The sequence below is a fragment of the Macrosteles quadrilineatus genome, unplaced genomic scaffold (genome assembly GCF_028750875.1).
Source record: "Macrosteles quadrilineatus isolate MER2022 unplaced genomic scaffold, UCM_ALF_1.0 Scaffold_3__2_contigs__length_128488019, whole genome shotgun sequence".
NCBI lineage: Eukaryota > Metazoa > Arthropoda > Insecta > Hemiptera > Cicadellidae > Macrosteles > Macrosteles quadrilineatus.
The window spans coordinates 81963995-81991214 of NW_026542596.1; the positions used below are offsets into that span (position 1 = coordinate 81963995).

The 27220-nt window shown below is 30.5% G+C and overlaps 1 protein-coding gene across 1 annotated transcript in view; it reads left to right on the forward strand.

Moving 5' to 3' along the window:
• LOC128989329 (uncharacterized) overlaps positions 1-27220 on the forward strand; it is a 510234-nt gene that overhangs the window by 138268 nt on the left and 344746 nt on the right. The window contains exon 6 of the mRNA XM_054411209.1: positions 7149-7184. Coding sequence (XP_054267184.1) covers positions 7149-7184 — 36 coding nt within the window. The remainder of the gene's footprint in view (positions 1-7148; positions 7185-27220) is intronic.

The following is a 27220-nucleotide window of genomic DNA, read 5'->3' on the forward strand; positions in this document are numbered from 1 at the left end:
CAGTATAAATTGGTCCTAACAAAAATACAATTTAAGAAGAATGGAGGAGGAAATACAACTGCTTTCCTTTAGACCAAAGCAGAAAATAGATAGGTCCGCCATTTGTTTATTTACTCCATTTCAGGACACTTTCCTATATGGAGATATAAAATACACAGTACCTTCCAAAGTGTTAAATGTATACATTCCATTATTTAGACTAGGAAATAGGCTATAGAACAATTGTGTGTCTTTAAATCATCCTTTCAGCCCCATATCAAAACAACTGATCAGATTTATGAATTTATTTTAAATGCTTATATTTTGCTAGACTCTCCTTTTCGTTATACCTTATGTACTCATATAATATGTGATTAGTAGACAGTAACTATCATGCCATGTTTTATGTTAACAGGATTTAGTTTTTGAATAGATTGCATACTATTACCAAGTGTTTTAAGTATCATATCATATCAAATGTATATAAAGCAATAAAATGATCCATTTTGACATATATTTTAAATGTAAGACTTATTATAACGTAGACTGGCCTCAAGCAATATCCTGAAAGTAATATCCCTGCTGACCGTCGTTCATGTTATAAAGTGCTCTATTCATCAAAAGTAATATCAGTTTCCTCTTGGCTATCAGTAAACCGAGTTTCATGTTATTTACTCCACACAAAGCAATAAAATGAATGGGATATATCAAGCAAGGTCTAGATTCAGCACGTAGGATTAATCAATCTTTTATACAGGAAAATAAGTACGTATTATTGAACACTTGAATTCTAACTCAATTTTGTAACCAATTAAACAATGTTTTTAGACCAAATATATTAGTTTGTAAAAAAAAAAAACAATTTAAGCAATATTTAGGGTCTTAATATTTTATTTGTGATATAAATCTTACTTAAAATTTGATAGTGAACATTTTCGTAATGATATCAAGGTTTTTGTCCATCAAATACCTTATACCGTATACATACCATAAAATCTTTATTTGGACACATTACAAAAGCAATGATATAAATTATTTAACATTAATAAGCGCCAGATTCTATTACTCAAACGTAATAAAAGCATAAACTCTTAATATTTTGATCTACAAGTACTCGAGGCATTGTATCAGCGTAAAATTCTAGTTTGAAATAATGGGTCTCAACCCTACCTTTACATTTGAAAAAAAAAACTTTGTATCTAATATGGCGGATCCAAGATGGCGGCCAAAAATGTATACCCAGTCAAAATGAAGTACTTACTACTCAACAATGATCTGACGTGGTCCGGAGATGATATCTTAAGAAATGTAGAAAAAAGTAGGGGGGTAACTCATTTAAAATTCACCCTGTATATACACATATTCGCACAGAGAGCTAGAACGAAAATACCCAAATAATCATGTTGGCAAAATAAATAACTTCTTGCTCAGCATCGTACCTGAAAAAATCACCTGAAAAAAGAAAAGATATACGTCTAATAACACTTTTTATTGTAATAATATATTTACGCTTACACTGTTGACTCACAAGACGCCAATTGGGTCTGATGATGCTTTCCAATCGAAATCAAACACCATTTACCATCTTTATCTTGTGAGTCAACAGTATAAGTGTAAATATATTATTACTGGTGTTATTAGACGCATAAATGTTTTTCAAGCAAAATAAACCAACCTTTTTGCTATTTATTAGTTCATGGAGTTATGTTTTGTATCAATTAAACTAATTAATATTAATTTGATAATAGTCTACAAAATCCATGGTTTGTAAAATAAACATGGTTGTGCAAGATCGTGTCTGTTAAAATTTTGTCTCGTACAATGATAGAATAAAACAAATAGTGCTTATTAAAATGTTTCTCAATCTTTTCAATAGTAATTTTCTTATATTATAACTTTTGATAAACGTAAATTTAAGTACACTAATGGTGTCTTGCTAATTAAATGCTAGGTCAAGTAATCGGCAGATTTGTTAATGCATATTTTTATTCAGTAATTCATAACTAAGACAATACAGTAAAACAAATTCTAAGACATATTACAAAATAGATTTACATAAGACATCCTTAATCACCTTTATGTTCCATAAATGGTAGTTGTATAAACGAGCTGAAATATAGCAAGGCCAACAATTTTATTTAAACTCATGTTATATGGAAGAGTTATATTATAGGTACGTATATTTTAGTTTATATTGGTACTATATAAAATTAAATGATACATCCTCATTTCAAATCCAATTCCGTAAATTGATTAAAACCTCATTTTCGTAAATTAACACTGTAATTTTATTGCGGCATGAATTTGAAAATACATTTTTTCCATATCTCACATTTTTCCAAGTAAAAGGGTTGATGAAACTTCTATAAAATCTGCTATGGTTTTTATTCGGCAATTACGTGACAGTGGAAGTTGCCAAGTCACCTGGCAGGATCCCAGGACGAAGGACATCGGTCAGTTTTACTGGCAGATACCCTGCGACAGTGGAAATGTACCGGTCTGCACTTTATGGCCCAGGTCCTTTACGCTCGCCCTATAACTGTGAGGGTATATCTTTAGGTTTGAATTGCAGTACTATTGGTTTATGATACGGGTTTTGTGTAAAATTCGAACGTTTAATTCGTAAATTTTATATGAAAACACAACCACGTCCAATCTTTGCCATAACCAGTACAACCAAAACAAATTAAACTAGTCTAACATGTAGTATTTAGTCGCTCTGAGTTAAAATTATTTCTCTCTGTTTAAATTATTTGGTTTTTGTTTGCAGTTTAATCATGTTAGGCCTAAAATATGGGATTTCAACTCAACAAACATCAAATAAGGAAATATTTATACGGGGAAATAATATTGCTTAAAGCCCGTTTTTTGTTAATACAAGTCGACGAATGAAACTTTTTATTGGGCTCTTTTTAAATTATCATAATTATTAAAAGAAAATTGTTTGTGATAATGTTGTAGAGAGTTTTCTGTTGTAAAATTGATTTGATGTAATCGCTCTGAATGAACATGTAGCTGGCAAATTTACAAATTGAAATGAAAGATCAATAAACGTAAATCTGTCATAAACATTTTACGATTGATGACAATAGAATGGCGCTACGGATCGGTGACGTTCACATCAAAAGTTAAAGTTTACAACCCCAACGTCAGCCATTTCTCATTAATTAACTTTTATCTAACTTGACCTTGATTCTAGTCTTTTGACTCTACAGGACTGGTGTGCTGCTAATTATCATCACTTAATACGGAGACAATTTATGACTTGTATTTTAGCTATAATAAAAATGTTTCTAATGCTTAAAAAAACACTGTTTTAAAATGTTTAGGTATTTGGTTAGATTCTAATTTGTCCTGGAACTTCCATGTAGATTTTATTTCTAAGAGATTGTCCAAGGGTTTATATATGATTAGTAGGTTAAGGCATTGTGTTGATAATTATGTATGGTTAAATGTTTATTATGCACAAATTCATAGTATTTAAACATATGGTATTGTCTTATGTGGAGCTAGTTTTTATTGAAAAAAAAAAACTGTTTATATTGCAAAAAAGAGCAAACAGGTTAGTTTGTAATGTCCCTTATAGAAAGTCTTGTAAATCTTTATTTGTAAATTTACGTGTCTAAACGCTCTACTCTCTTTATGTTATGAACTCTCTGTGTTATGTCCATTCAGATTTAGACTCATTTAGTATTAATGGTGATTTTCATACGTAAAATACAAGAAACAAATGTAATTTAAGAGTTCAACAATATAAGTATACTGTTTCACAGAAAAACTGGTTGTATATGTCAACCAAGCTCTATAATGGTCTACCAAAATATATAAAGTCACTGCCCTAAACTAAATAAAAAAAAATTAAAAATGTACTCCTGAATGAGCGACTCTATTCAATTGAAAACTTTTTTATATGCTGGGAAATGTACAACTAGGCCTAAATCTAAATATGTATGACATCATTGTATACTTCATGTCTTACATCTAAGTTGTGACGATTGTCAATACACTGTATTTATGTGTTTCATGACAATAAATATTCTTGATTCTTGATTCTTGATATCATAATTTAATAACAAAAAATGAAAAAAACGTTAAAAACTCAAACTATGGTTGTTTTTAAAATGACCCAGGAAAAGGGCTAATTGACACCTATAATATTCGTGCAATGTTATAACCATGTTTCGAAACTCTAACAATTGGAACAACCAGGCCAAACAGTTTCTAAACAATATTTTGCTGTCTAACTTGATGTTTTATGAACAAGTAAAATGTGTCTGCTTAGCTTAGAGTAAGATGGTACATGACTGTTTTTAAACGTAAGCTAATTTCAAAAACTATTTATTAACTTTTAAATTTAGCATCTAAAATTAATTGTATTTTGTGTAAGTAACCAATTAGTTGCAGATATCTTAAACATATATTCCCTTACATACCATACATGGTATAGTAGTTTACGCAACGATTGCGTTAAGTGAGTCTTTACGACACGAGTAGAAAATTTAAGGCACGAGCCTTGGCGAGTGCCTTAAAAACTTCCACGAGTGTCGTAAAGACTATTAACGCGAGTTGCGTACACTACTTTACCTACGACCGTATTTTAATTACTATCAATCTGGATTTAATTACTAACAATCACTACTGATAACTTTTTAGAGACGTTATGTTTTCGTGTATTGTCATTGCCACTGAAAGTGATGCAACGACTTGTTGTATAATCAGCTGATTTCCTGTAATTACGTGTTTGTTAAACTTCGTTAAATATTACATTGCTAGCAGCATTCTTACCATAAATAATATTGTATCAGGTACAATTCGGCAAATATTTCATTTATTTTTGGACTTCCACCAACTTAATTAAGAATACGCGAGTATCAACATGAACAAGTCGGATCAACAATTAAATTGGTCAACTGATCAGCTGATCAGCTGATTAGTTGACGTTCGAAGCATTACAATTTTAATTATTTTCTCTCAATACTTGAACCTCATTGGTCCGTTACCTGTGTGGATATGAGAAAACTATGCGGATATGAAATGAAACTATGCGGATATAAAAGTAAACAGCTGTAAAGTGAAACTTTTCAATTTTAAGAACTGGACTGAAATGGCTACTTTAAAAAACGGTCGTAGGTAAAAATATTTGCCGTGTATTAATTCTGTTATGCAATATCAATCGATAAATTGGTTTGCCCTGGAATTGTCCGCGAGCAATATATTACAGTCTGCCGGATATCAAAATGTACTCCCTGCCTTTTCGAACGACTGCAAGCAAATCAATCTAGTTTTTCAATATAACTTAAGTTATTTTAAGTTTTATTTAGCAAAGCGTGCAATTATTTTAACTTTTATCTATGAAATCATATTTCTATTTGAAAGTTTCATAAGTATGATTAAAAACTCCTTTCGAGCAATATTAATCCACATAATTAAGTAAGACATTTTTTAAATATTGAAAACATATTTTAATTATTGAACCATAACCAAATAAAGTGATGAAACAGCAGTTTTAATAATTTTATGGTTAATTTGTGATAAAGCACATAGTTCGTAATCTTTATATTTCTTAGAACCTACACATTTTAGTTCATAAACAGTTACAAAAGTAGGAAGAAATCTTCTAATCTCATATTGCACTAGATATTTCAATTACAATCACTTTTGAATTTGAAAAAATATATTTTGATATGGTTAAATACTCTTAAGTGGCTGTTGAAGTTAACAAAATAAACATTGATCTTATGGCGGGCAAATACAAGATAACCTCCATGGACCCCCTTGGAAAACAATTACAAAGCTAAAATAGTTATTCGTGTAATTACTGTATATTTTTCCTACAGTTACTAAAGCATATAAGTAATTAACTTGTCTTTCAAACACTGTACAACACGTGATAAGGTTAGGTTAAATCCAAAAATAGAACGAAATGGGAAACGCTACACCAGCTGATCATAGTCGTAGTATCTATAAGCGTTGCCAACCTCTTTTCAACACACACGGATTACGTGCATAATAAAAGCACATTTTTTGTGTTGTTTGGTTGAAATACTGGTGTGTGACAAAGACAAATTTGTGTGACAAAGTAAACAGTATGCACCAAAGTAACAAAATGCAGCAATTAGTAGCTTTCTGTACTATAATCACTGCTAGGAAGTCCACTTTGTCGGGTGACTGTAGGAAAAGCAATTTATGATCTCAAATTGTAATAGATATTTAAATTACAATTACTTTGTTATTTGAAAAACTGTTTTTGGATGTTAAATAACCCTTCAACAGCTGTATGAAATAGTCCATGATGGCCGCTAGCCCCAAAGGACTGTTAATGGACACCCTAAAGAAAGAAAAGTGTACGTTGATGCTAGGTAAACTTTTAAAAAAGTTTCTACGCATTTATGATGTAGTAATGAGCACAGCCCGTAAATCTATTATGTCCAGGCGCCTAGACGGTTGGCAAACCCCCAAATGCCAAAACTATGACAGCGTTGGCTGGTCAATCCACCTTTTAGGCAGCCATCCAACAGTTGCATAGCCAACTATAAAGTCGTACCACTCATCCTATACATCTCCATTCATCGAATAGAGTTTTCAAATATATATAGGGCAATTTAAAATGTACAATTGTACAACACTTTCAGAATGCTAAATGTGTTATACTAAACATAGAATAACAGCTTTTTAATCTAAAGACCAAGATTTACCTGTTTAAAGCTGTCAATAAAGCAGCTCAATAAACAGTTTATTTTTATGATAGGACGGCTTGACAAAAGCCGTTTATGATCTACAAAAGTCCTGACTAAGTCTTTCACATGTTAAATGTTGCTAGAATAATCATTCGGTCATTTATAAGGTTATTATCAAACGTCTGTGTTGGGTAGGGTTTCGAAAACGTTTCCTAGTATACAATTTTTATTTTAAGATAGCCAGTGAATACATTTGCTAGCCATTCAGAATACACAGATGTAGAGTTTACCAATCAGAGGAAACAAAACATTACCTCTGACTTATAAAATGTATAACGATTTCAACATATTATTAGAATCAAAACACTTCAGCAATAACTATATTAATTGTGCATTGTTTAAACTTGTTTACGTTTAGTTGATGGTTGTCTATTTTCTCTAAGAGTTGTTGAGAAATAGCAAACGAAACTACATTATATGTGTATTTTTCAGGAACCAAGATGAAGGAGCACGCACAGGAAACACAAGGTAAGAGTTTCGTATAAGTTACAAGTATTTTTGAAGTTAAGACGAGAATGTTATTTGTTTTTAAATAGTAAAATACCATAGGTAAACAATCAATTGCGCTATAATAAATATTAAGTTAATCTTGATAGATATAAATAGTGTTAAAGATAGTGTTCACCCACACATTATTTCAACAACCATTAAATTCTTGTATAACTTTATCTATGAGAAAACGTAGCTTAATTGATTCGTTCAATGTATTTTGTGATAAAAATAAAATAACCTAATGCGTAGAGTTTAATTATACAACCTGTGTCTACGCAAGGTATGAATTAGGGCGTATTAATCTCTCAATTAAAAGGGACTTAAGCCTGGTGACGCGTTGAGCTCGTTAATTAACCTCGAATGAAATTTAACAATCCGGTTGAATAATGTACCATTAAAATTGTTCGTTATTTAACCTTTCTTGTGACTGTCGCCTCCATGAAACCGTTTGCTAAACTTGTAAATTACATTTTTTACATGTACTTTTGAGCTAGTACTGTCTTAGAAAATAACATAATATTCAAACTGAAACATAGATGTCATCCATGGATTGTTAAGAACACATGATGTAATGCAATGAATGGTGTACTTTTATTAAAGTTTTATGTAGTGTTATGTACCAACAAAATCCTTGTTAGAGGTTCAAACTTGTTCATTTTCATGTTGGTAGACAGATACTGTTAAACACGGCTGTATTATATTACTTACCGGAGATATATTCCTTTAAAATACTTGGTCTTTTCTATAAAAAGAATAGTATATTGCTTTAAATTTACATTGCGGCTACTAGAACATTTTTACAATATATTTCTTATGGACATTATTTAATAAAATAGTTAATAATAAGTAAAGTAACACTTTAAAAATAATGTTTATTTAAAACTGACCAGACCTTTTTCTGTAGGTCTATGTGTTATTTTTCCACCAGAAAAGGTTTTTAGTTCATAAATAAGCAATAAACTTTTTAAAACATTTATAAAATGGTTGCTCCAAAACCAAGTTTTTGATTTTAATCTTTCAAAGTAGCCAATGTACATAAATATATCACATTCCTGCCATAAAGCCCTCGTGCACAGTTAAAGTAGGTCACAACACTATAAACATGCGCCAAACATAACTCGAGATGGAAAACATGATTTAACTTTACAATACGTAGGCTAAACCTTGATTTATTCATGCATGTTTTGTCCTCATTTATTTTGTAATGTACTTTTTTTTAATGTATTGAATATTATTATAAAGTCAATTTTGCTGTACAAGTTGTAATTAACATTCCAAATTACTTTAAATCAGTTTTTTTTATCCAAATTAAACATATGAGAAATGAGCGTATATTACTACAACTTGGATTCATTACGCTATCGGATGGGTAAATAATAAATGCATAGCTATTACTGACGGTATTCTTGCACTTCATTATTACAAGTAAACACCAGTACGTTCGTAGACTAATTATGATATACTATTCTTTCTAATCCTTTTTTAAGGGTTTGGAGTAGTGTGCAAATGAAGTTATTATTTGTTATAGCTTATAAAACAACTTGAATTTTCATGATTTTATAAAATGTTTGTTTTCTAAGAAAATTTATTGTGAAAATACTGTATTCCATACTTAAGGATATAAGTTGTATCACTATCAATATACATTCGTAAATTAAATTTATAATAATTAATTTATGTTAATATAATTATTTACGATGATATTTAAATTAATTTCTGATTACTACAATCCAAGTATTTGAAAAAATAATCTCTGGTACTTGAGGTATTATATGTGTCTAATAGTATTGGTCTACCACAGTAAAAATTGAAATGTATAAAAATCGAACAAAGAAATTTGTTTGCACAGTGCTACATACAAGTTTAATTTAAAAGTAAACCTTTGTTGTTTTACAACATGTACCACTATGAATAACATCTATATAGAAACACAAGACCCTCCCTGTGAAAAAAAAAAAAAATTAGAAGATGAAGGCTTTATGGATAGGTTCTGTAACACATCTATCCAAAGATCCCTCAGAAGCCACTTCATCTGGCGAGACGTATCTGCTCCACCCATTTCAGCCCAACTTCATATACATGTTTTAAAAGGGCGAAAAATATTGAAGAAGCGAAATAATGTTAAATTTTTTAAAATCCCCCAAACTGCACTATTATTTTACAAATATTTTGCAGATTTAAGATCTTGAGTTAGATTTAGTTCCAGTTGTTGATTATGAGTACTTTTTTCCCTTGTGTACAATTCCACAACTTTAATCCCGATTCAATAAAATAAATATACCTATCTTAAAATATACGATAGGTTATGAGTAAAATACGTTTACTAATTCAATCCCAATCCCAATTTAATTTCCCAGTAACATTTTACTAGTTAACAGATTATTAAGCACAACATACTCCATAGTGGAGTGCCACTTGTAACGCCATTAGCAGGTTAACAGCCTGGAGGACTCTCGTATCACCGTTGTCACTGTTACTGTTCAATGGGAATCTCCCTGTTACGCTACAAACAGTTGGTTACGGTTTTTTTTACAATACCAATGCTTCAGTGACTAGTGCAAATTGAAAGTAATCGAAGTAAGTTTCTCAGGTAACACAACTATTGTACAGTATTACTTTTCTATGAATTAAAACTTGGGTTTGTTACATGGCTTCTGCATGGTTCCTTTAAATGGATTTGCTATTGTTTTGCTTATTGAATTAAATTAAAACTTTGTGATGATGATTGACTAAGAAAGGACAAACTTATATGTTTAGCCCCCTTTGAACTTTCCATTTTCGTAGTCCTCTAAAATTTTAAAAAAAACTTTAAAATATATATAATTTTGTAAAAGAACGTCACTAAGTGGAAAAACTACAGTTGTAACTGTTAGCTGTATTTTTTCTTCTATTGGCAAGTCATGGTCAATGCAATATTAAAAAAAGTAAAACTTTTGTGCATTTTAAATTAAAGATTGGCTTATTTTCGTTGGTAAAAATATGTTTGTTAAATAATCTTTGGAGTAATATACTTATAAAATCTCCATTTTCCCAATTTTATAAGATAAACTATTTTCACTTCGTCCAAAGGTAGTCGTAAATCTTTAAATTTAAGTTTCCAATGTGATTTAGATGGTCTATAACTATCAAAAACCACAAATCCTTAAATAATAGATTAGTTTCAATGTAGTACACTATGGATTTTAAAACTATTTTTGAAAGGAAACTATGAATATCAAATATATAATATTTTACAATGCATGAATGGCCATTCAATTTTTTACCACTCACGTATACCATGATAATATAGGTAATATAAATTGTATCCATCTCATTTTAGTTAGACGTCTAGAAATTCTGTTTTATAAATAACATACCTCCCGACACCTCGGTACAAATACCTTGGATAGCAACACTTTCCTAAGGAGCCATTTTACCTGTCGGATTTTGTCTTCTCGGAAAATATGTTTTAAACTTGTTTCTCCACAATACTTTAGACTGCTGGTATTTATAAGGCAAACCAAATGAGGTCCATCTTTATACACTTTTCGTGGTAGATGTAATAAATTTATGTAATAAAATTATAAAGTTTATTTATTAGAAAATAAATACAGGCCACAAAATTTCACACCTTTAGAAAATACTCAAAATTCTTTATAAAAATATTGTTTACGATATTAAAATTATGTATACACAATTTTCAACTAGGTGGTAATTAAAATTGCATTGCTTCTTATTTTATTTTAAATAATGATTGTTTGTAATTTGGTACATTATCTAGGTAGGACACTGATTGCATGAATCAAATATGACCATTTTAATTCATAATCTCATAAATTGTCAACAATTTTTCCGGCAAAAAAATCATTTTTGCACTATGAAGCACATTCTTCATAAAATAAAATCTACTCTATCCTAGGATTAAGATTACCTTGTAAATAAAACCTGTAAGATCTTTTTCCAATAAGGAAGCAAATGATAAGTCGTTAAACGGCAATGCCACGTCAGCCTCGGAAAGCAATTACTCGAAAGTGATGAACGTAAAACTCTCCTCCAAAGTTGTAAAACCTTGTCAAGATCTTTACTCTCCTTCTTTACTTTTGTTTCTATGTTTAATAGCAATCTAAATACTATAAATGCATTTAAAGCTTAAAGTGATTGATTTCAATTATACATCTCAATGATCATCGAACGCTTAGAGGATATTTAGCCAAAATCCATCGAATTTATGGGAATAATCTAATAGAAATCGCCTATTTAGGAAACGTACTACACACTTTTCTTGTAATTTTATTACAATCCTATACACCCAGATATCTTAGTAGGCATTTTTTATTTGTTACATTTTTAGACCCCCTATACATTTTTTCAACAGATTACAGTTTTTCCATATCGACGCCCGTGGTGACCAGAAAGATACAACATTGCTGGTGACCGGTCTCGATTCAACGATGACTAGCTTATCAGTCAAAGATTGCTCAATTCAAGCTGAATTGAGGCATTGATCGTAAATACATAACTCCAAAAGCCAGTTTCGGATAACCTTACAGTGTCTAGCCAGTGTCCGAGCATAATCTCCAGCAATTATCTCAGCATTATCTCAGGTCCTTTCGGAACAGCGCTTTTCGGAGAAAATCTCCTTAAAACAACGCCCAAAACCACACCCAATTTTTTATGCTAAATTTGTGCACCTGTGATCTGTTCCTAAGTTTTGCTTATTAATCATAGAACAAAAACTCGGATAACAGAAACGTAATAGCAACTTATTTGTTATACCCACCTCATGGCATCAATGCTACAAAATCAGTTTTGAATCCCTTTGATGAGTTCACATACCAAGCAATGTAACTCCAAAAAAACTTATTCCAAATTTGTCTGTTCTACTTTACATAATAGACATATACCCCTTTAGTAACTGATATGTTTACTGGCCTGTTTTACACCAAATTTAGTTTTAAGAGTCTGTTCCTCATACACAAGAAAACATTTCAATCTAAAATTTGCTAAGTATATTTGGTTAGTTGACAGTTTTTAATTCTTAGAAGTTTAAAATAATAAAATATAGAATAATATACAGGATTTTTTAAGCGATTTCTTCGTCCATGGTTTAGGTTCCACAGTGATTTAAATAATCAATTAGTGTAATGTAACAAATTTTTATAATAAACCTTTTTTTAGTCAGACAAGAGATTCAATACTTCTATTTTATTGGATGTTCCATGTCCCAGTTTTAAAAAGTTTTGTTTATTGCTAACGATAAAAAGTAAACATTATTATTTTCACCCAGATGAAGTCAACATACCATGTTGTTGCATACTAACTTAAACTAATAAGCGTAAAGATTTATTTAAATTTACTACATACGTTAAATTATTTTTACATTGTATGATCATTTGCAATTAAAACTCATTTCTTGGTTTTTATATCTAAAATAATATCGAAATATTTGACTGAATTTACACATCATTGGTTATAAATGTATTAACATAACAAGTAGGAATAATAAATCCACAAAAAACTTATACTATATATTGGTTTTGTCTATAAATCCTTTAAGGCATAAGCAGCCGATTCTTGGTCATATTCTTAGTTTATTTTCAGATTCAATACAAGAATAGTTTTAAACCGATTATTACGTCCACACAAATTCTTTACTCGCTAATTATATCACGAATGTAACGAAAGACAGTCATGCACAAACAATAAAAGATAACTCTTTGAGTTAGTTAGCCTATTTTTTGTCCAAAAAATTGAAGAAAAAAAAACACGTAGATATTAATTTTAAAATAATGGTCCATATACATGGACAGGTAATCTTTGTACGGTTATAGGATCCAAAATTATTTCTTTTTCTTTTTAATTGGTTACCTATATAATGGTTAGTATTCCTAACAGGATAGTGGTAAAAGTTATTAGTTAAGTGGATGTGAAAATGTTGTATGATTTCCCTAACTGCAGACAGTAAAAGAACAAAGCTGATGCTTTTATGTTGCGTCCCATATCGTTGAATATTACCATAACCCTAGCAGCCACCTCAGTGGACTTGTTTCATCCTTTTATTGCAAAAGCTACGTGTACAATATATGTAAAATATAATTTATACATAATTTTATGCACTATTTTGCATCTTAAATGAACCTGTCGTTAAACATTTGAAACCATAAATTGAAAATGATTATATTTGTTTTTTTCGTAAAAGTTCCAACACTTTTCTTGTATATTGTTAATCCTCTCAATAAATCGGTAATTGACCAATAAAAATTAATAAACCATCAAAAACGTCAAAATTAAGAAACGATTGAAAATAACTTCCCCAAACATACTAAAAGTTTCCCTTTGTTAAGTGTCACTTTTGTTTCTCAAAAATGATTGGATTTGTTTAGCATGCACTTAATTTAACAGTTCAGTTGGCTTGGTATGTCGAGTTAGCTTTGACTAAGGCAGCAATAACTCACGGATCAGTCGCAGTTGAGTTTTAATTAGTTTTCAGCTCAGTTGGGTGTTGAAAAATTATAAATCAAAAGATTTCGTTCAGTATTGAATGCACAATTTATATTACAATAAACTATAGCAAAATGTTATTTTCATTAGGCCTATCATTGCATTATAATCACTTATAATTACATTATAATCAATTTGATAATTGGTATGTAAAAGGGTGAATGAAAATATTTAAACCCATTAAATAAAATACCATTATACTATAAAACTATTAAAGAAAATATTTTCGTAATTCCATGCTACATTCATTCTTAAACTTTAGAATTTGCTAAACTTTAGATTTTAGAATAATTTTAAAATGCGATTAGTTATAGATTTTAACAAATGTAACCCTGGTAACGTGGGTTAAACTAAATACCAACGAACCGTGTACGTCAAAAACCCTTTTAACTGTCCATGCACTTCCCTGAATGTGATGAATAAATAAACCTAAACCAATCTCCTGCTATAAATATGTAAATGAATGCAGCTTAGTATGACAGTTTTATGGGTTTTTGTATTTTTTACTTGCTTATCGATATAGATATGTTATACTTCCTTCAACGATATTTCCTAATCATAATATTTGCCTTTAAATAGGAGCAATACAATTGGGATGATAATCGTAGGCCTACTAAAATATTAATTTTATATGTGCTATATGGATGCATGTGTGTTTAAACAAATTTAACGAATAGGCTATTTATTTCATCATCTTTCTTTATGAACAAATAATGCAGCTTGAATTTGTCATTTGAATAAACAATCCGGAACCCAAGAAACGCCATCTTATTTTGTGAGTCCCACGCCTCTCTTAATTAAAATCACCCTCCCTTGGCTGATTTAGAGAGTTGAAAGGGTTTGAGAGACATAAGACTGCTATAGGTGTTGCTAAAAGTGTAATAAAAAAAAATAAAAATGTAGTAAATTATAAGCTGAAACAAAGGGTGGCAACAATAAATAAGAAATATGAAAAAATGAACAACAATACGTTAGGAATTACGATTAAATAAACTAACAAAAATATATTACTTGATTTTTTATATTTATGAATTGAGTTATATTTTTGACATACAATTACAACGTTTCTTTGGAGCACACACACCCATACACACGCACGCACTCCCGAACTTCCTTTTGCAGCCCGAGGTAATCTTCACTCATTTCCTTTCCCAGGTCCTCCAACTCCAAGAGTCGTCATCCAGGCTCCATCTTCTTCATTAGCCCTTCCTCTTGGTTGATTACCGATAGGGTGTGTGGCTTATAGGTTATATAAGTTTCTCGGAAGCCAGCCCTACCGTCCATTGCCTAGCTTACGTCGGCTGGGGATTTTTTAAATTGCTGCTTATCCTACTGCTCAACTCTGTTCACACCTACTCTTCGACCATGTTCGACTAAGTGTATGTGAATAGAGTGTCAGCGTGGATGAACGCCGTGGCTACAGGGTTATTACTTATTACTCTTTCTTACAATGCAGTATAGGGTGTAAACTACTTCAAGGTTCGTCACCTCGGTACATATATTTTAGATATCAACTCTCTCCCTAAAATCCACTATCTCTGTCGGATCGTATCTTCTCCATCAGATGTAAAATGTAAACATAACCTAAAAATCGATAAGCTAATAGATGAAATAGATTATGGACAAATACACATTCCTTGTTTAATCAAATTAAAAAAATACCATAACAATGGGTTAATGGCTGTCAAAGAATCATTGGTACTCCTAAATTGATATGAAAACAATTTCTGAAATAAAATAAAATAATTTACGATTCAAAACAAAATAAATTCAAAAGCAAAATTTTAAATTCATTTATTTATTGAACTAACATGTCAGAAATAGCTTGCACTATATTTGCTTGTAGGATTGAGTAAGATTACAATAATACTATATTCAACAAACATTCGCACTGTAAGTAGAACTACAAAGAGGGAAATCATAATTCTACGATACATGAAAAAAAACGTGTAGATAGATTCTCTTCATAACTGAAACCTAAGGATCAAATAATGTAGCTTTATCAAAATAGTATAAAAGTGTAGTTAAAATACTAGTAAAAAACCACACTATGTTTGAATATAAAGTTAAAGTAGTGGAAATTTCGATATTAAATATAACCTAAGAAAACAAACATTACTAAAAAACAAAGTTAGTCCCAAAAGGCGATTCTAAATCAAATTCGTAACATCTCTTTGGCCAATAATAGATAAGACACAAAACTACATTGCTTTGTAAAGAAAAGCAATTACCTGGAACTGATAAATGAGAGAGACGCCAAGTTGTAAATCCTTCTTAAGATATTTAGTTGCCAAGGACCTGTTTGGTACCTGAGTACAAGGATTTACAGACTGTTAAATGTGTTAAACCTTAGAAATGTGCCATATCGGTTTAATTAATTTTATATATACTGTATTTTGATAGCTATATTTAAATTATGAACGCCTGAAAAAATTATGAATGTACATCCTAGGACTATAAAAACCGTAAGAGAGGACAATGTTTTTTGAGGAACCTTTTTATTTAAGATAATTTTGTAAATACGTATACTCTGATTATTGTTATACAATTTTATAACAGTATCATAATTATAATATAGTGTTTAACAAAGGCATAGTTGTAGTATAACTTACCGTAGTATTAGTAGTTCAGTGAGTAAAACTTTGGGTTGTTAAATTGATTAGATACATTTCCATAGTCTAATAGTATTGCTAATTCTTAAAATGTGGGATTGTATGACAATCAAAGGTTTTGGTAAGAGTATGTGTAGTTTATAATTGCATCATTTGTTTAAGCTTCTGTTCTTTTTAAATGGTTTGGGCCGAAATGTGGGTTTTCTGTTCTTGGAAACAATTTTGTTAATTAACAATTAAAAAGGGCTTACACCTTACTAAGTCCTGGAGCAACTCAACCTGTTAATTTAACTTTTCCAATATAAAAACTACCTGTAATTTCCATACATGTTGGATAAGGCTTCCGTTCATGATATAAACGTACAAAACACATTTTCCAGTTTGATCAAAAAATCTAATTTCCATCAAATTACCATCCATAACTTATCTTCTTGCCTCAAGGATAGGTAGGTTGTAAAGAGTATTCTAAATTGTACTATTAGTTTTTCGTAATATAAAAAATCTCTTTATCATTAATAATTTTTAAGCTACTATATCAACATTATTTTTATAAGAAACAAATGAAAACTTAAGCCAACCATAGATAGTAAAAGGCTAGACGTCACTAAAAGTTAACGTTTAAGTTTAAAGATTTAAAAGTTGACATTTAACTGGGGAAGATTTTTCGAAGTGAAAACTCTAATCAAACCCCTAATTGTAACTTACAAGTACAATTCACATACCCTTTCCTGAGATTTAACCAATAAATTATTTATTTTTCCTTTTAATAGTTTGCTAAAGAAAACGTGTGGATATGTATTGTCCGGTGTACTTAGATAATTGAGTAGATTTTAAATAAAAAAATTCTTCTTGTTATAACATAAACTGGAATACTATTTTAACAAATCGGTAAAAATAATGTTGTCTAACTCGGTTTACTCACTGGACATGGTATAAATCCCTCAACAGGTTTCGATCACACAACAGTTGTTCGATCACAAACAGGTTTTCGATCATACAAAAGTAACAGGTTGAAAATAGTACAAGCAGTATTTAAAGTCAATGTATTTATTCTGCACTCTTGACAAATTTGTGTAATTTATTCAACATTAAACATTAAATCTAAATATTACCACTCGGCAGATGTTTAATTTGCAAATACATGTTACAAGTACTCACTATTTCAAATATGTTCAACAAGGAAAGTCAAAGTTGAAGGTTTTATCGTTTGTGTTATAAAGCAATTATCGCAACGAAATGTGAGGGATCGAATAAAGTTGAAAGTCATAACCATGTTTCCACCTAACCACTTTGACGTTTAAAGCCCTTTCAACTGACCAGGCAATTCAATGATAAGACTGGTAAACATTTAACATGAACGTGTCTCATACATATTGAGTAAAAAAAACAATCCTTTTGGAAGTAGTATTTGGATTTGCCACCCCTGATTTATGTCACGTTTAATTTCAAATCCTATTTGTAAATATCATATCGTTTTAAATACTGTTGGACAAACCTCGGTAAAACGAATTCCTCGATACGACGATTTTTTCAGGAAGATCAATGCGAAAAACACCTCTAACGTAGTAATTAAGTTAAAAACCTCCATCAGACGAATTTGTTTGTAACTCGGCCAGGACTGATTAACCTCTATAAAACGAATATTCTTAGCATAAAACCTCTACGAATGTAACCTCCATAAGACGAATTTCTCGTGATCTTAACCTCCAGAGTACGCAGTTTTCAAAACAAACAGAAGCTTGTCTCGACCTGAAACCCCCACCCATTCCTCTTCCATCCTTAGTCATTGTTTGGCACATGCCTGCGCAGAAGAGTAACCTCGAGACGAATAACGGCATTCGTCTATATGACTATCGTAGAAATTAATATTATGTTCGATCTAATAGTGCCCTATGATCCAAATTTCGGCCAAAAATATGAACTTAGGCCTACAAAGAATAAAAACAAAACTAAAGTAAATGATAGAAATCAAATTATGTCCCTAAAGTATTATTAAATATACTTCCTCTGTCCATACATTAAGTAGTACTAAAAAGCTTACTTCTACCTACAAAAATCTGCAATACTGACTTGCATTCAATCCGCTATCGCATATAATGATTTCAGAATAAAATAAAACTTTTAACAAATTGATTTGTAAAATCAATAAAGTTCGACAAAGTCAACACACTTTGTTGTGGCAGACGAGCTTAATCTTCTAAAGGATTATTTAAATTTACTCGATACCTTCGACTCGTCCTACGGTTTATAAAATGACGTTATTTACTAGTGTGAGTTGATCTTTTAGGTAATGTCTATTGTGATAAGCACACAAAACAAAGTATTATTTCAATTATGTTTTCATTTATTAAGTTTGTTTGTGTGCATAATGTATCTTACAATTCATTGCAATATAAATGTCAAAATATTTTAACTCTAACCTACAGCCTTTGGCTTACAATACCCCAACCTACTTTATATTAATCATATAACTTTCTTATGCTGTTTCTTAATAATTTGGTGATGTAGCTTGAACCTAACGTGGATTTAATTACGCTGAATAACTTTTCGTCATTGGATGAAGCTATGGGATCCTCGACTTTGTCTAAAAATATAGCAAATATTTGCAATGCTCTTCCTTCCTTTACGTTTTACAAATTTTAATAAGATTATTTACAACAGATTCAAAATTATGTTAGTCGAAATTATCGCTTGCAATCCAAAAACATGCAGTTAGAGCAGACAAACTATTCTAGGACAAGGATTTGGTTTTTGTTCAGATACAATGTTACCTAAAATAATGATAATTTTGAAATATCATTGAGAAAAGAGCTTTTACCGTTTTATTTTTAACAAAATATAATATAATACCATTGGGACTTTCTAAAGTTAAATGGAAATGCTGTAGGATTACTAACAGCTGTAAAGGATGGAAGAGCTTTTATGTCGCGTCCCATAACGTAGAATATTACCATAACCCTTGCAGCCGCCTCTGTGGATTTGTTTTCATCCTTTTATTGCAAAAGCTACGTGTACAATATGCTAAATATCTGCACTACCCGATGCCTTAATATAGTATAGTTTTAGACTTCTTGTACTGTTACGTAGGTTTGTCATCTTCAACCTTAAATATACGAGTAAATATGCTAGGTTCGTATGCTAACAATTCAATTTTTTTTATTGATAAAATTAAAATTAATGTCAGGTATACAAAAAAACTAATAACACAGGGATAAATTAGTGAATTAGCTTATTGATCAATCAATGACACAGATTATTCAATTTATAATTTATTTTATGAGAAAATCCCCACTAAATAAAAATATCTAACAAAAGGCAAGCCCTATTGATACTACGGGTTTATACACACATACATCTTAAATAATTGATAATTTATAGTTGATACCAAATGCCATCAAAATCAGACCACAGGTGTATATGTAGCTCTGTACACACACATACAGACCTCAATTCGAAAACCAACTCGAAAATTATACATATCCATATAATGCACTAAAAAAGATATTTATAAGGGGAGAAACAAATATTATTTTTACTACTAGATCTAACTCGACACATACAATTAGTTGTAATTAACCGATTTAAGAGTTGTTTTTTTTTTCTAGTAATACTCCATGTTGGTTGTTTGAATATCTAAGATATAGCACTGTAATACCATGAAGTAATAATGTAGGATAGTATTGGATATAATACATTGGTGGTATAACTGATAACGTAAAACTGCCAACTCCTACCAAACAATAAATCTTATATGCTGAGGCCTGTACCTGCCAAGAGCTTAATTGGTTCCTCTAGTTTAAACATTTTCCGCAAAGATATATTTTAACAGTAAAGATAATGTCAAAACTATATCTACTGATTACCAAAGTTCAGTTTGGGAAATAACACTAAAATCTTAAAGAAATTCTTACTAACTGTTTATTTATACAAACAAATGGCTATTCCCCCTATTACTTTTCACAAAAACTACTAACAGCTGTATATAAAAATAAAACACTCGTAACCAACAACACAAATATTTACTAGGACCATCCCAAGACTACATTAATCTAACATCACCTTAAACTGTTATCATATTTATTGAAACTTTGTGGTGAAACACACTTAACAGCTTATGCATAAACTATAACATTACATTTCCTTTCCAATAATATCAATAATAGACAATTATGGTCAAAAATCATAATTAACAATTTAAATCAATTTAATACTTTGTAAAAACTTCTATGAAAACTATGTAACTTCCTATTTTTTACCTAAATAATGAGTATACCGAATTTCAGCATTTTACTAGTTTGGAAGTTGGGGTAATGATAATTTAAATTCTAAAAAGATCTATTTTATTTAAACATGTATTTTTATTAATACAAATTAGTAAATACAAATTTATTTATGGATAATTTGTGTAGGCTAAGCAATTTAAAGGCAATTTCCCCCAGAAATACAGGGTGGCTAAAAAGTAACTTGCACCTCTCCCGTAACTTAATAACAACAACTAGAGATATTTAAAGTCGGTCCGTGGTAGCCTTTTAGATATGAGAGGCTACAATGGTGATGGTTAATAAAAAAACTTAGTGGTATTGGGTTAGGGGGTATCTCAAAATTTTTAAATAGGAAGGATAGTAGACGTTGGCATTATTTTACAGGTGTTGACAAAACTTATCAATTGACATGAAGAAAATTAAAATTGGAATACTAGAAACAACATGGCAACTAAATATTTCTTTTAATAGTCTGACATAAACAACATTGTATTGTGGTCGTAAAAAATCATTATTAGCATACTTTATTAACCTTTAATTTGAATGAAAGCAACATTTTTTTCTAGTTCATATATTTGCTAATAACATCTGTGTGGTTATTGCAAAATGCCTTGAAAATCTTCAACTACCCAAATTGTGGTTATCAGTTATATCCGTCCGTTTTAGGGTGATTTATTTTGAGGTGCCATTTTGTAATTAGTAATCCCATTTTCTTTTCTTTATGAAAATTGTTTAGTTTCATCAAGACCTCCAAAATAATACCAAAGTCAACTATACGTTCCATTTAATATGTTGAGCTACCCCATACCCCCGCAAACTTTAGGCTAAGCTTTAAAAGATTAACCATAATTATTGTAGCCCCTCATATCTAAAACGGTCCCAACAAATTTATATAAATATCTCTAATAGTTAAACAGTTAAAGGAGGGTGCAAGTTACTTATCAGCCATCCTGTGTGGAAGCTAATTAGCTAACACAAAAATATATTTCAGTCTTCGCCGATATAGATATATCCTGTCTGGGTTAGGCAAGCGCCGTAATCCTACGACAGAGGTTAATCCCTTGCTTCACATCCATTTCAGTTACCTGGCCAGGCAGACTCCGTCTTGAGAACACTTCAATGAATATTTGAACAAAGTAAATCTTTATTCTCGACCAAAGAACTCAGCCATGACTGTATTAATTTTGTATGTTTTATCTATGATCTTGTCCAAACAAAGCCTAGTACATTACAAAAAAAAAAAAAATTAATGTAAGCTAAGTGGATTCTTGATAACTATAAATTTTCATATATTGTCATTATTATTTTTACACGTTGTAAATACTTGGTACTTCCAGAATAAACCCTAAGTTGCTTACAATAATTACTAAAAACATTTTTGCGTTCTCTACTATTAAAATTATATGCAAGCAAGCTACACGGATATCTAAAAATATCTTAACTATGCTAACTAAAAATAGTGTATATATAAGCTTCAATAAAATGGAATCTTTCAATAGATTGTCGTTTAGGTAATTTAGAGAAAGGTCTTTTCCACAGTTGGGTTTTTATTTTAAATTTAAGGGTTGCTGAAGTTTAATGGTACTTTTAACAATCAGGAAACTTAGTATTACGAAGCTAAAACACTTTTGTGATCGTTTGAGTTAAACTCTTGCCTTCAGTACAGAAAATCCAACTGTAACCACCATATCAGTACCGCATACCAACGTAGAATTCACGAGTATAAATATGAAAGTATAACGGACAAGAATAAATATTTGCATATTTGCAAAATCAATATTTGATTTAATAAAATTAACCGACTTCATAAAGCATATTTTTGTTAAAAGACTGCTATGTGAATCATGACCTTTCATCATAGAAAATCAAGCATGACTCAGTGAACCGAGTGAATGTCACTTTCTGGGAGTCACTTCCACTAAGGAATTACAAGTTGTAAGGCTCTTAAGAAGTTTCAAAGGTTTCCATTCATATTTTAATCATCTTACTTTCCCGAAATATATTATAAAATCTTTAAAACTTCTTTCTATTACGAGGGCGAGACTAGGTAAAACTATATTTCTTTGTTTATATACAACGTATTTTAATTTTGTTATGAAGCTATACTTATTACATTGTTATGACTTAATTTGATATTTTTTTCCGGCGTTGATTGTAGTCCAAAATGCCTCTAGGCTGCCAACAGAAATTTTTGGAGAGAAAACTTATGTTAGCCATTTTAAAATATATACAGGGTGATCAACACAATTAGGCCACCACCATTGGGATATCGGAAACTGTAATAATTAGAGAAAACTTTAATTGGGGGACATTCCTTTATTTTGTTGTAGCAGTAAAAATATGAAATTAGTTTTCGAAATTCAGCCGCCATTTTCCAAAATGGCAGCCAACTTTGAATTTTCTTATGGAACAACCTATATTTTATCATTTTTTATAACAAGCAATTTAAAAACGATTTTATTCTTGAAAATTTTTCTATGAAGCGCATTGTTTAGGAGTTACAGTATAATAAAACAATGGCTTCCGGTGTACATTTCGCATTATGTAGCTCCTAAACGAGTAATTTAGAGCGAAAACTCAAAAAGTAAATAAGTCTTCAAACTGCATCTCCATTCCAAAAAGTTTATAAAATACATAAAACATATTGATTCCTTTATTTAAAAAATGACAGCAAACTTTAAATTAGTAAAACTTTTATGATGTATCATATAGATTAAGTCGTCACTATGCGTGATTCAATTACTTTGATATCACAGACGATTAATTAATATTGTTAATATCCAACATTAAAAAATGACAAAATAAATGTTAGCAAAAACCATCTTCTTTATTTCATTCAACAAAAAACACACTAAACTATTTACTGTTTTTAACAAAACAATTGAAAAACATATGACTGTTTATACAGGGTGGCTGAAAAGTAACTTGCACCTCCCTTAACTTTTGAACCTTTTGAGATATTTGAAATCGGTTTGCGACTACCTTCTTAGAAATTAGGGGCTACAACAATTATGGTCAATTTTGAAAATTTTGCCCTTAGGGGTAGTGGGGGTAGCGGTTAGCTCAAAATTTTCAAAAGACAAGTATAGTCGAGTTTGGTATCATTTTACAGGTCTTGAATAAACATAACAATTGACATAAAGAAAACCAAAATCGGCCCACTAATAGCAAAATGGCGCCCTAAAACGTTTCAAATCCAAATAACCATGAGGGTGGCTGAAAATTAACTTGCACCCCCTTTAACTTTTTTACTATTTGAGATATTTGAAATCGGTTTGCGGCAACTTGTTTGGATATAAAGGGCCACAATAATTATGGTCAGTTTTGAAAATTGTGCCCTTAGGGGTAGCGGGGGTAGGGGGTAGCTCATAATTTTCAAACAGCCAAGATAGTCGAGTTTGGTATCATTTTGCAGGTCTTGACGAAACATAACAAATAACTGCCATTTTGTTATTTATGGTCCGATTTCTATTTGCTTTATGCAAATAGAAATCGGACCATAAATAACAAAATGGCAGTTAAAAATTACTTTTAATGACCATTGTCTTAATCATTTTTAGCTTTTATGAAAACGTGTTCAGTTGTGGTTACGTTTGGGGGTGCCTATATCAGCGCCCCCAAACGTGAAAATATCACTTTTATTTCAACTATGAATATATTGTAGTTTAAATTAACTAATATGGGAAATCACGATGTACATTTATTCAATAGGATAGAACTGATAACGGTATGGATTATTAACATAAATAATAACGTCACCAACTTTACTAGCGTGTTTACTTTTTAAATTCCTTCAACACGTGACCAGTTATTTTTTCAAATGAATGTTATTTGAACCAAACAGCTGTTTCAAAACAAACTGTTATTGTTTTAACTTTTCTTTGTTTACACTTATTTATTAAAACGTTTTATTATCTCGCTTTCTTTTAGCAATTAATGCAGTGAAATTGATATAAAGGATAGATGTGACGATTAGTTTTGATGTTAGGACACCAAAGTTAAATTATGTTGACTGTGAATTTTATTGGATATTATCGTTTTATTTTAGATCGTTTCTATTCAGACCTACTGGAAATTGTGTATAGTAGTTGTATTGTGGTGATAATAATTATGGAAGAGGCAGGTATGCTATGGAAGGTGGTATCGTTGACTAGGTCTATACACTTCTCAATTAACTATTAACTCTCTCTACTGTAGGCTACTTATAATCAGTGTGTGCGTCTGTGCCAATCGGCTGCAAATCTCCCTTCAACGCTTTTCACATCGTAAAAATTGCAGAATTGCTGTTTTATTGTAAAATTATCGGATTTAAAATGCATATCGTAAAGGCCTATGATGGAATAAAAATATATTTGGTCACACAACATTTGTTTACAAGATGATTTTTCACATTAAAACTGCAAGAAACTTTGTCTTTATATGTGTAAACTAGCTGATCTGAATTGTAAACGGTTTTAACTGACTACTGAATTCCCGTACGTAGGACAGGCTAACACCTCGTTCTTCATTATATTATAAGATTGTTTTAAAAATAAATTTATTAGCCAGGTTTTTGTAATTTTTGCAAGTATTTTTTTTCCACAAAGCTTATAAGTACCTATTTAAAATCGTATTGTTACAGCTTTGAATACAAACTAAATTAATGTAATATTTTAACTATAATAATGTGTTAAATTATATAGTCAATGGGTACTAAATAAATCGTTATTCCTCCTCCTAAACCCTCCTAACCAGTGACACCTCTTAAACAGTGACAAAATGTTGCAAAATAAAACATAAGCTTAAATCACTGGGATGGAATATGTGATCTCAAACTGTTGCTGATGATTACCTGCATGAGATAATAAATAATTGTCAACACTTCAGTGACAATTAAGAGTCCTTGGAGTCTAAACATTATAGCTAATAAAACAATTACAAAAGTATGAAGAAAATCTATTTCCAATCCCACAGTGCAATAAATATTTAAATTACAATCTCTTTTGTATTTGAAAAAAATATTTTAATAAATAGCTCTTCAGTGACTGTTTGAAATCAACAAAACTAACAATGTGGTGGGCAAAGCCAGGATGGCCGTTCACCTTCATAAACTCCCTTGAAAACAATTACAAAACCACAAAGAGAATTTCTGATCCCACAGTGTATATTATAATTGTAATAGTTATTGAATCAGTAATTGCTTCGGCATTAAACATTTTTTTAATGATAAATAACCCTTCATAAGTTGTTTGAAATAATCTAAGAAAACCGCTAGCCTCCAAGTTTCAATTGTGCATCAAACAATAAGAAACTCATAGTTTCTCATTTTGTAGCAGCCACTACATAAGTTAAAACATTGGAGATTAAATAGTTTTGAATGAAAAGCTCAGAAATGTATATTTTGAGATCCCAGTAAAGGGTATTTATTAACAGATGATTAAGCAAAACATACCACACTATGGCCTGCCACTTGTAAATTGTCACTTTTGTTTTACTAGCAAAAAGTGATTTAAGTTATAAATATTAAGTCATACTACCCCACCATGTGGTCATATAACAACTCAAAGACATTTGTTTATCAATGTAATTTACTTTTCATTAAAATGCGTATTGGTTTCTGACAACTCATGTAAAAATATTTCACTTATTATTAATGAGGTTAAAACATATCACGAACTCAGTCAATGGAGGTTAAACCAAATACCAACCAACTCACATTAAACACTAAAAGCCCTTTTAACTGCCCAGACAACCTCTGATGAATGTGATGAATAAATTAAACCGAGACCAGTCTCATGCTTTTAACATGTAAATACACCTTCAAATGACAGTTCCAAGAGTTTTCGTACAATTTAGCTTGTTAATAGATATTGAAAAGTTATAGATGGTTTATTTAGTATTAAATTTCTAAATTATAATTTTGATCTGAATTACCTATTAGATAAGGCCAGTGAGGAATGTAATGATACCACAAATAATAATTGTTTTGAACCAAATTGTTTATACAAAAAAACTGTATACAAGTTAGATTGTTTTACATTGTTTTCATAAATTGTTTATATATTGTTTAATAGTTTGTTTTTATGGACAGTGTATTAGTATTAAAGCCAAGAGTTGTTTTGAAAAGCAGAATTATTGTATCTGAAAAACGCGTTTTGAATAAAGACCTATCTATTTATTTATTTTACACAAAGACGAATACCTTGCATATACAGTTCATAATACCTTCTTCTAGTATATGATAAATATTCAAAACTACACCGCCACGTCAGAGTCAGTCTGGAAAAGCAATTACTTGAAACTGATTAATGAGAGAGACTCCAAACTGTTAATCCTCCTGAAGATCCTTACTTGACGAGGACTTGTTTGGTACCTGGGTACAAGGATTTACATACATTTCACTGTTTTAAAATTAAATGCTTTAATTGTTACAGGAACAGGGGTTAGACTATTTTGTTTAGAAGTTGAAGGAGTATAGCATACACAGTTTAAAAAATCTGTTGATTTGAGGGTTGTACGTTTTATTAGCAGTTAAAATGACTATAACAATATAAAATGTAGAATGACTTATTATTTTTTGTAAAATGTTGTTTTTGTTTTTGGTACAAAATAGAAATGAGCATTTTTTTTACAATATAGAAAAAAAACTAAAATATTATATATTGCATTTTTTTCTTTA